We start from the raw sequence: 12155 nt of genomic DNA, 5'->3' as shown, positions 1-12155 counted from the left end.
CACAAATGTGACTGAGCCACCCAGGTGCCCTTTTAGGGTATATTTTAAAAATAAGTTTACCATAGAAAATACCTCTCTTAGTATGACACAAAAAACAGAAATCAATAAAGGAAAACTGATTAATTCATCTGTATAAAAATCAAAAGACCAGCCAAAAATATAAACTAAAACTTATACAATTCACATCAGGAATATAATACTAATTTTGTAACTAGGTAAAAAGCTCATAGATGTCAAAAGGAGAATCCCAACAACCTAATTAAAAGGGGGCAATAAATACGGGTAAATAATGCCCAGAAAAGGAAACTCAAATAGACCTTAAATATATTAAAAAATGCTCAACTTCCCTCATAGAAAACAAATGTGCATTTAAAATTAAAATAGGGACCCACATCTTAGCTTAAATTCAAAAGTAATTCAAGTGACGGAATAAAAAAATGAATATATTGACATGCTATGCAAATATTAACTATTATTACTATCTTTCAAATAATTTTATAACTTTTGGGTTGTTTGAATGAAAAACACTACACCTGGGGTGCCTGGGCAACTCAGTTGGTTAAGTGTCCGATTTCAGCTGAGGTCATGATCTCACAGTCCATGAGTTCCAGCCCCACGTCAGGCTCTGTGCTGACAGCTCAGAGCCTGGAGCCTGCTTTGGATTCTGTGTTTCCCTGTCTCTCTGTCCCTCCCTCCCATCACGCTGTCTCTCTCTCTCTCTCTCAAAAATAAATAAACATTAAAAAAATATTTTTTAAATACGCTACACACTGGACCACAGATGGACCAGAGCCCTCAGTGATTATTATTAGTTCTATATTCTAAAACGTGAACGCGTACATTGTTTGGGAGAAGGTAGCAGGCTCATTTTCAGATGACTGAAATGTAACCTAATCAAAGATGTACCAAATTAATACAGTACAAAAGCTGCAGTCCCAAGACATCCATTCTTTTCCACCATTTATAGAATCATAGTAGAAACATTTATTTAGGTGTGAAGGTGCAAAGTATGCCTGCTTTTATCTTATTCTTTTATTCTCTCAATTGAAGAACTAACCGGAACACCACACTTAAAGACAAGTCTACTTCTTGTCAAACTGGGTGTTTGATATTTTGATAACATGTAAACTTCTTGTGTGGATCCTTTTTTCTAGAAAATCAAACAAAACATGGAAAGACTGATAACTGCTCTGGTCTCAGTTCCCTCTAGTTCAATAACTAGAATGAGAAATTGGGTGATTTGGACTGACAAGTCCAAGTACAATAAGGAAGCCTGTCCAAAAGACTTAATAGAACAAAAGAAAACATGAAGAAAAAAGGAAAGAAAGAAAGAAAGAAAGAAAGAAAGAAAGAAAGAAAAGAAGAGATTTAGATTATTTCTGAGATTTGGAGAGCCAGCCAGGTACCTTTATTTCTTCCTGTAAATTCAATACGGAGAAAAGGTAAAGGTAAATGATCTCTCTTAAAAGATGTCAACAATACCTGACAGTGGAGAATATATTTCTCCCAATAAAAGCAGACTCAAAGTAGGTAGAAGAATTTCTTCTGTAAGACAAGGTAAAAACACAGAATGCTGTCACTATAATAGCTAGGAGATTTAGAATATCTGCTATAGAGAGATTAGCCTGACAATAAAAGAATTACAAATTCTAAAATCAGCAAATTCTAAGCACCAAATCTCAAAGAAAATGGATTTCTGTATTTTTTTAAAAAACACGGACAGTAGATTTTCTTTGATGAGCAAAACTGCTTTGCACAATGAATGCATTTAGTAGTTCCAGATATGAGTCTTAAATTCCAATTTAAAAACATCCTTTAAGCGACAAGTACTTAAAGCATAATACAGTATATCAAAAGAAAAAAACGGCATAGATACTAGAAGGGGCTAAAAACTCTAAAGCAGAGATCCCTTTCTGCAAGACTTAGAAACTAGAAATGATCCCACAGATTGCCCTGGTTTGTTTATACTTGCTATAAAAAAACACATTTTAGAGGCAGTGTGATATAGTAGAAAAATCACAGGCTAGTGTGATAAAGTAGAAAAGTGCTGAGCTTGAATTTTGTCATCTGTAACAAAAAGGGGGGCTGCCTTCCCCCTTGCTGGGCTGTTGAGTTGTGGCAGGAACAAATAAAGCACCAGCATGGTGTACAGAGTGCCTGTACACATGCCCGAAATGCAGTCACTATTATCATTAAAGTTTAATAAAGGAAATCAGTACTTGAACCATGTGAAAATGAGGAGCTAGAAGCCAGTCTAGAGTTACGTTTGAAAACTAGTTAAACAAGAGAATACAGAATAAACGGAAAACCAGTTAGCACCGAAGGAAAAAGAGAGACAATGAATACACAACCCCACCCTTCAACGAGTTTGAAATTCTTTTACCCAAAGAATCACTTATTGAGCCATGACTTTGCTCCAAGCATAAGTCTGAGCAACGAGGATAGAAAAGAATAAAGACAATCAGGGCTTGAAGGAACTGAGGGTTGAAATAGGAACGCACATAAGCAGAGCACGTGTGAGGAGTGGGCAAGAGAACACGGAAGCAGAGAGTAAATGCCACCTAACTCAATCTGGAGCCTCACAGAAAGTCTTTGGATACAAGGCAACCCTCAGGATGGGTCTTGAAGAAAAAAAAGGATCTTGCTCTTCAAGTGACAAGCAGAGGCCCAGAGATGTGAATGAGCACCAGATTCAGGGTGAGTATGTCTATAGCCTGGGAGGCAGTGGTTGGAAAAAGAATCTGCAGAATCATCTTGGGATCATAGGACACTAAAGACCTCGGACATTCTCCAGGAGGTAGCAGGGAGCTGATGGGTGGCTTTAAGTAGGAGGGGCAAATGATTAAATCACCTGGCTTTTATCGGAAATCACTCTAGAGACGATGTAGACTGAAGGGTAGGGAGTGAGCAGGATAAGAGCCTGTGGCCACAGAAATCCAGTTAGAGTAAGATTACAACCACATAGATAAGAAACAGAAGATCCGAACTAAAGAAGAAGCAATGAAAAGGAGGTGAAGAGCCAGATTAGGGCATTTCTAAAGTAAAATCTCAAAGACTTGATAACCAATTAGATGTGTGGGCAGTCCAGGGCGACTCAGATTTCTAGCTCGGAGAAATGGGTGGGAGGTGATGCCAATAATGGAACCAGAGGACACAAGAAGGCAAATAGATTTCAGAGACTGGGAAAGATTATTAGTTCATTTGGGGACATGTGAATTTTGAAGGGTTTAAGGGAGATAGATAGTTGCATTAACAGCTAAGAAAGAAAACCAAAACGTATCTTCCAGGGAATTTATAAGCCAAGAACTATATTTGACTGTTTAAATTACTGAGAAGCTCTTCAATTGCTCCACTTGCTAAATATGAACTGTGCCGTAGGTAAAGCTGAAGTCTCATCTTTTTTTTGTTTGTAGGCTCTGCTAAACCAAAACGCATTTAAAACTTCGTATTTAGACTGTATCAGCAAATATACACTGCCAGGGTGAACCCAGCTATCTCTGCAGCAATTGCAATTCTGTGCCTTTTACTGTTGGCACTTCTCCCATCGACTTGACTAGGACTGAATGCTAGCACACCCTCAATTCTTTTTATTCTCCACAGGCATAATTCTATAGTATGACACAGCCCTGGAGGAGAAGAGTACTCAGCTATGTGGCCAGAAATCAATCTCTCCCTTTCCTAAGAGGTGAAAGTTAGCTCCCTGGGCAAAATAGATACATGCAAAAGAAGAAAAAGGGAAGAACACATCAATTCCACTGCATTCTCTGGGACCCCTGTTGAAGTGTAAAGGCATTTTTTAGAAGAGGTAGTAAGAAGAAACACCTTAGGTTTCAAGATGGACGTCAGCCTGTGGAACATGGGAAGGTTGAGAATTTTTACATTAGGCACAGATGGCACTATACTCCTACCAAGATATTAACCTATCACCTCTGATGACTTACTGTGACAAAGCACTCTGACTTTAAAGACATTCCACGCCTGGCCTAATTGACTTTCTCTTCTCCTCCTGCCTTTACCTTTCGCCCTTCGCATCCTTAAAGATCCCCCTGTTAGCCTCAATGACAATGCTACACAAATTGGCAGAGCAAACAGAACATTGTCTTTGTCCTTATCATATACGTGCCAATCATTCCCACCCAGAAGTCATAATCATTATATAAAACGCTCAGATCATTCACCCACAGAAATTATTCTTCTCTCATCCAGTGGTACACAGCCCGTTCGTTGCCTATACCTCTTGAATACTCTTACAGACTTCCAACCTTTACTACGGTAATTTTTGCATACTTTTATCGTCCTCTTTGAGAGAAAGACAAGCCCGATTTATTCCAAAGATCCTAGTATAATGGTTTTGTATATAGTCAGTGATGATTAAATATTAAATATTGAAGAAATGATTGATTGATTGATTGATTATTGATGAATAAAGTAAAGATTTCATCAGAGAGACTACCACTCTAAAAGTGCGTTGGGTCTAGCACATCCCAGACACTGGTAACTCAGGACTTCAATGCTTTTTTCATGCCAGAAGAGGGTTCATGCCTTGGCCTTTGGTCTATCGGTGATACCAAAAGCCAGAGCCTAAAAAAAAATTATATTGTGAGCGTAACTTCCATTTTTAACATATTAGTTATCAATTTTCCTCTATATAATGATGTCAAAACAAAATTATCTAATATTTTTAAGGACTGTATAATAAGGCTTTTCTTATTATCTGTATATTTCATTCATTAAAAGAAATGTACGTGTGATAAAGACATAAATCCAACTCCTTGTTTTTAATGTTTCTTTTGACAAAGAACAAGAGCACAAGTGTGGGAGGAGGATGGACAGAGAGAGAGAGAGAGAGAGAGAGAGAGAGACAGAGATTCCCAAGCAGGCTTGGTACTCTCAGCGCAGAGCCCCACAGGGGGCGCAACAGCACAAACCGTGAGATCATGACCAGAGTCAAAATCAAGAGGTAGACACTTAACCAAATGAGCCACCCAGGTGCCCCAAGACATAAATCCACTTCTTATAAATCAAACACTTTGATCACTGCATGGAAGTTATGAGAACTCCTGTGATAAGCCCTCTATAGAGTAAAGAATTCATCTACAAAGTCAAGGAATGAGAATAAATAATTCCCTCCTCCCTCTTCTCACTTCTCTCCTCTCTCTCCTCTTCTGTCTCTCTTTCTAATTTTTAGTAAACCTAGAATGAAGTTTAAATAAAGAACATTATTTAGTTGACCACAGCCAACCTCAATGCAAGAGTGCATAGTGGGGAGTGTCTTAAATCTAAAACATGGTTAGAAGCATGAGAAATGGATGGAAATCATCCCATTTCAAAGCAGTTCACAAGGTTTGCCCAGAAACAGGCCTGGTTAAGAAGTTAGTAAGATGGAAGCAGCCCAGTCTAGAGTGTGACAGACAACCTGTCCTGGAGATCGTTCTTTGCAGATATTATATTCTTGGATTGGTTTTCCATCCAGTGAAGGCTAAGATATCCATAGACACAGACTAACAGACCCCATTCCTTATCTGTAAAGAGGGAGCACCCTGTTAAGAGACTGGCGTTAATATTCTGAAAATAATCTGACATCTTCCACATTACTTGTAGATGATGAGGGGTCTGAGAGTCTGATGGGACAGCTGACTAAACGTGACTAGCTCAACTAGGCTAGGTTTACCCCTATGCCCCTGGCAAAATGTGAAGCAAAACCCTCCCTCCGGTAAGTTGGGCCTTATATTCACTAAGATTTCAGATGTAAACTCAGCAGGGTTTCATGCATACAGAATTACAGAGCGTGCTTAGTAAATATACGTTTTAGAAGAACAAACGTGAGAACACTGGGTTTTGCATGAATAGCAACTGTAGTACACAGAGTTCCAAGATGGCTCCCAAGATTCTCAACTCCTTGTATATACACTTTGATCCCTTTCTCTTGAGTGTGGACAGAACAGATGACTTTAGAGATGTGATTAAGATCCATAATCAGTTGACTATGAGTTGATCAAATGGGAGATTCTCCTGGGCAGGCCTGACTTAGATGAACTCTTAAAGGAGAGACCCTCCTGCTGCTCTTGAAAAAGTAAACTGTTTGGTTGTGAGAGGGCCTATAAGAGAGGACACGTGGCAACAAACTGAGGGCAGCTGCTAGTTGCTGAGAAAAGTCCCCACCTGACAGCAAGAAAATGGAGAACTCAATCATAAAATTGCAAGGAATTAAATTCTGCTAACAACCACTCGACCTTGGAAGAGGGCCTTGAGCCTCAGCAAAGACCATAGCCCCAGCTGACAACCTGTCTGCAACCTTGTGAGACCCTGAGCAGAGGACCTAGTTAATCCTAGATGTCTGGCCTACAGAAGATATGACATAATAAGCCACTAAGCTTGTGGTAATTTACTACACAGAAAAAGAAAACTAACAAGGAACTGGCTCCCTAAACAAAGAATAATAAAAGAGACTACTAGTAGCATATAAAAAAAATTTTTAAAGAGTCTTTATAAACTATTTGGGAGAGATATCTCTAGAATGTTAGCTATTTCCTTGAATGTTTTCATGTAATAGCCTTTTATAGACAGACCCATACATAATGGAGCTCATTCTTTTTTACTGGCTAAGTGCCTTTGCTGATATTCTCCAAGCTACAAGCCTGCAAAGACTTAGGAAGATCCCCACTACTGTCCCACCTCGTTCTTCCCTCCTCCTATAGCACTGGGTTCATTACCCTTCTCTCTATGCTTCTGATGTGAAGAAATCTATGTATTTGATGAAAGCATGAAAAGAAAGATGGGAAAAAAGAAGAAAAGAAAGATGAAAAGAAAAAGCATTGCAATTGCCTCTCTAAAGGAAGCATTTCAATTTTAAAAAATCTCCTTGGACCATTTTATTTTATTTATTTATTTATTTATTTTTTACGTTTATTTATTTTTGAGACAGAGAGAGACAGAGCATGAACGGGGAGGGGCAGAGAGAGAGGGAGACACAGAACCGGAAGCAGGCTCCAGGCTCTGAGCCATCAGCCCAGAGCCCGATGCGGGGCTCGAACTCACAGACCGCGAGATGGTGACCTGAGCTGAAGTCGGTGCTTAACCGACTGAGCCACCCAGGCGCCCCTCCTTGGACCATTTTAAACAGTCTATACAGGAGTATATAAAATATATGTAAATATGAATGAGTTTCTAAACCACTGTTATTCAGAATACTTTGGAATCTCCTTGATAAAGTCCACTGAGCTACGAACTTCCTTTAAAGCCTAAGTCTTATCTCACTAACCCCAAAGAAGTATTCTGGCCAAATTTTAACATGACTGGAAAATGTATGCTAATATACAGCTATGAAAATGTAGACTAGGGGCGCCTGGGTGGCTCAGTGGGTTAAGCATCCAACCGGCTCAGGTCATGATCTCGCGGTCCGTGAGTTCGAGCCCTGCGTCGGGCTCTGTGCTGACCGCTCGGAGCCTGGAGCCTGCTTCAGATTCTGTGTCTCCCTCTCTCTCTGACCCTCCCCCGTTCATGCTCTGTCTCTCTCTGTCTCAAAAATAAATAAACATTAAAAAAAATTTTTTTTAAATAAAAAAAAAGAAAATGTAGACTAATTATATTTGAAAATGGACACTTCCTTCTGAAAGTTTTATATGAAGGAAAGAAGAGTTTTTCCTCAAATGGTACCAAATATTTGTACTAAAACTATTTTTAAAATATGTACTTACCTGTTTTCTACTATACTTTCCCTTTGTCCAGATTTATATTCATGTGCTTAGCACAAAAGTCTACTCAGAAAAGATTTTTTAAAATATATTAGACATAATAAATGTGGAAAAAGTAAACTAGATACAGATCATAATGTTTTAACATTCATTGTGTGTGTGTGTGTGTGTGTGTGTGTGTGTGTCTGTCTGTCTGTCTGATTTAGAGTGTTCCCAATGAGAAGTGTGGTTACATGTAATGAGTCAAAAAAATTCATTGGCATTACTTTTTTGTCCTAATAGGGTATAGATATTAAAATTTGCAAGGTTCTGTTTTTCTAACTCTCATTGTACTTCAATTAAACAGAAGCCAGAAGAACATATTTCAAAAGTAAATGTATTATAGAGTAGTTTTATATAACAAGATTTATATTTTCCAATAGTTTTTAAAAATTGCATATTGGAAAAAATAATTTCCAATTAAGGGTTCATGATTGTCTTTCAATCCTGAGAAAGAATTCACTTCTTAAATACTAAAAGTAAGAAATGACCTATTATATAAAATAATAATGTGTCACCAGGTGATAAAATATATTAACTTCTTTTATGTTGCCCTGTGATACTATTTCAACTGATAAATTAGTAAGATTATGTTATAAGCTTTTATTGTTGTAAACTTATTTTTTTTCTGGGAGAAGTTTTGAATGATGTTTTGTTTTATTATTTTCCATTACAATATTAATTCAGTAGGGCTAATGATAACACTGTATGGTGGTTAAGTTAGCAAGGTGGTTTGCCAGGATTATTGTTTGTTCTCTTATTTTTTCATCAGGATTACCCAATATAAAATGAAATAAGAAACTAACATGACTATAAAGTATACCTAACAAATAAAGCAGACAATGTGCCAATAAAAAACATATTACATTTCAAGTATAATAACATTATTCACTTTCTGTAGAGCTTTTATTTGGGCAGGTGGTAATTTTGCTAATTTGCAAATAGTTTCATCTTGCAAAAAGTTTTAACTTGCACAAGAAAATAAATACTATAAAAAATCAAGAGAAATAAGGATGATCATAGGAAGAGTTACAGGGATAGTACTTACACTTAAAATTTTGTCAACACAGAAACATAACAGAATATGATAAAATACTTAGCCAAGGAAATGGTATGCCCATGATTGTAGATACAGCAAAATTTGAGGCTAAAAATTTATTTAAAGTATTTTTTTTTTAAGTTTCAGATTATTTAAACCATCCTGCAATTCAAAAGAGAAGTAAATGAAAAAATACAATCCTCTTTCCTGGAGTGGGGTTTGTTGGGACGGGTATTCATTAGATGTTGTAAAAAAAAAAAAAAAAAAAGTCTTGCCAAAGTAAACCATTATGTTACTCATCATTTTAAAATTTGTTTCACTGATTTTCAGACTGATTGCATGCACAGTGGTTCCCTCCAGGAATCCCCCAGACCCTGTGGAGCACAGACCAAGCATGTTCTCCAACAATTTTTGGGTTTTTTTGTGATTTTTATTCTAAACGCTAGTATATAATGATGGTCTTCTTAAATAAGAACTTAAAATTTCTAATCTTCCATTTTATTAACGTTAATGTTTAGTTTTAAAAACAAAGGCTATTCACTAGCCCTCTGCTTATCAAATGTTACAGTGAGAGAAAGAGGCAAAGGTATCTCATTCTGATGATCGAAAACCCCTCTCATCATTAGTAAATCGTACGTAAATATGTTGCTGCAGTAATTCCCAGGGCTGTGCTGGGATGATTCACTACACACTGCACTTCATTCAACTTTAAATGACAATGAGATAAGCAAATACCATTGATCAATTACCTCATTTTCAAAAGATGCTTTTGGGATCCTTGTTGAGTCTTTGGGGTTTAAATTTGCAACTTCAAGAAGAAACATTCACATGAAACTAATCAGTTCCTAAGGAAATAATTAGTAGTACCCACAATCACACATGGTTGAAGTCAGCAGTGGTGATTTTGGGTGGTGGAGGTAATGGCAGTGGCAGGGACTAGAAGTTTTATTACAATATTTTCTCTTATTATCTAAAGAAGGCACATATATAATTGCACTGCACTTCACCAATATGACACATGTCGAATATAAAAGGGGAGAGAATGGTTAAAGCTAAAGTTAAAAACACGGGAAGAATATCCACACCTTGTACCATGAGTAGGGTGGATATCAAAAATTAAAATTAAACAAAATCAAGTAAATGCTTCATTTCCTTCCTATGTAAACTTTCCAACTATTCCTAAAGCACAAAGTCCAGGACTTTATTCCTACATAATAGAAACGTGTATATTTCACAGTATATGTGCATGTGTATATTTCACAGTGTGTGTGCATATGTGTGTGTGTGTATACACACACTACTGGTGTGGAAATAGAATTAGATGTGCTCTCTCATGTCAGCTCCAAGAAATATACCATCACAGTAAAAAACAATAGTACTTGAACCACAGAAAAGCCTTTAGAATAAATGACTTTCTGGGAGTTTTGTGAAAGAGGCAGAAAAAGGAAAGATGGCACATAGAAGCAACATAAGCTAGGAAGAAGGTGGGGATACTCATAGTGAAACCAACTGAGAGAGAGAACTTGTCAGGGGTAAAAGTACAGACTCCTAAGCCTGTTGGGAAGACCAGCGGGCTCATGAGGAGAGCTTGAGAAGCCTGGGAAGGAACGGGGACCTGACCGTGGTCCTGAAAGAGAACAACTTGCAGGTGATTCCCAACAATCTACAAGCATTCACACAACACCATATCCTTATTTTCAACTGTAGCTTAAACAAGCTAAACGTCCAATAATACTCTCCCTCAAAAAAAAAAAAAATGTCTACACTTTCTCATATGATCAGATGTGCCTTTATAATGTGCAGCTCTTCCCTTCCCAATAGTCTCTCCTAAAGGGTTAGGATAATTTCAGGAATGAGAGGTGCGCTATTCTATCATAAAACCAGGAATCAAGATTCTGACAAACTCACAACCCTTCGAATTCTACAGAAAGCTTACACTTGGCAATCCTGACTCTAGTTTGAATTTCTTGAACTCTGATGGGAAATCATGCCTATCCGAAAGACCTGAAGGAATGACGCTCCACGGAAGCATAACATTACAAACTCACCCCATAATCTAGACAGACTTGAAACTCTAAAAAGATAAGGTGGCAATTCAGTAACATGGGCATTCCCACTTTCACCCCATAAAATTCATTAAAAAGAAAAACAATTCCATAAAGAGGTACCAAAATACAGGTCCCACAGTGAACATGGGCATCCACATTCAGGCTCTTTTCTAGCCCTCACAAACCCAGCAAGTCAAGGGGGCCAACTACACCAATCCAAAGTGTTAATACTACACCTAACCATGGGTGGAAGGAAATTTCTCCACACAAAAGACACCTCTGCAAAAACGGAAGGAATTTCACTCCGCTGGTGCAAAAAAAAGAAGGTGGGAGAGAAAGTAATCTATACGTGGAAAATCATTCTCAGAAAATACCATACAACTCGTCGAAGTGCAAGACTTACGTGTTCCGTCAAAACGGGTGGCGATGGTGTCGAGGAAGGTGTTCTGGGGCGCCAGTAATCCTTTCATAACCGGCATTTTTCCAGCGTGGTGTGAAATTCTCCATCAAAGTTTGTCCAGACGGATGGTTCAATAGGAAAGTGCCAAGAAGGGAGAAGGGGAGCGTGCTGACGGCAGCGGAGGGGGACTTGGCGCGGTGCTGGGGCTGATCAGGAGGTGGAGGATGGAAGGAGAGAGGGTGCGCGTTCCAGCCGCCGCTGCTCCGGCAGGAGCCTCTCCGCGAGCGCTCGGCGAGCCCGCCCCGCACCTCCAGGCTCAGCCCGGCGCAGGCTCCCTCTCCCGCCCCCTCCACCTCCGCCAGCTGCCGGAACCCCCCACCGTCCCTCCGCGGGCGGCAGTGCCCGCCGAGCGCCGCCTCGCCTCCCACCCCGCCCGCTCGGAAAGAGCCCGCCTTGGCCCGGGGCGCCGCGCCCTGACCTCAGGCGCTGGGGTCGCGGAGGACGGCGCTCGCCGCAGGGCGAGGCCGGGTGGCGCTGAGCCTCCCCGTTTCCAAGGGGCGCGGGGAAACGCGCGCGAGCACGACTCCCACCCCCCAGGAGCCAGTGAACAAAGACCCCTTTGTTCCCGCTCCGTCCCTCTCCCGGGGAGACCGGAGTCCCGTGGGTGTGGTACCGAAGAAGGGGAGGAGACAGGTTGGGGCAGGTACCCGGCCACGGCCTGGAGCTTGGGAGGGGGCAGTTCCCCCAGTGGTGTCCCAGGGCGCTGAGGCAGCCTGGCGCCCCAGGGGGAGGTGGCCCCCTTCCGGCACACCTGAGTGCCCGCAATTGGAGCAGGGCAGCTTGGAGTTACTTGCGCGGCCCCCTCCCCAGTCACCCGGGTCTTTCCGCCTGAAAACTAGTCCAAAGCTCCCGGGTTTTTCCAACTCTCCTTGCCG

At 40.1% G+C, this 12155-nt stretch overlaps 1 protein-coding gene across 1 annotated transcript in view; it reads right to left on the bottom strand.

The window, feature by feature from the left end:
• KCNH8 (potassium voltage-gated channel subfamily H member 8) overlaps positions 1–11641 on the bottom strand; it is a 360653-nt gene extending 349012 nt beyond the window's left edge. Inside the window, exon 1 of the mRNA XM_049628875.1 lies at positions 11224–11641. Coding sequence (XP_049484832.1) covers positions 11224–11299 — 76 coding nt within the window. The 5' untranslated portion in view covers positions 11300–11641. The remainder of the gene's footprint in view (positions 1–11223) is intronic.
• Positions 11642–12155: the final 514 nt, after the last annotated feature.

Source organism: Panthera uncia, chromosome C2 (genome assembly GCF_023721935.1).
Source record: "Panthera uncia isolate 11264 chromosome C2, Puncia_PCG_1.0, whole genome shotgun sequence".
Classification (NCBI taxonomy): Eukaryota; Metazoa; Chordata; class Mammalia; order Carnivora; family Felidae; genus Panthera; species Panthera uncia.
This window is presented reverse-complemented; position numbering and strand designations above follow the sequence as displayed.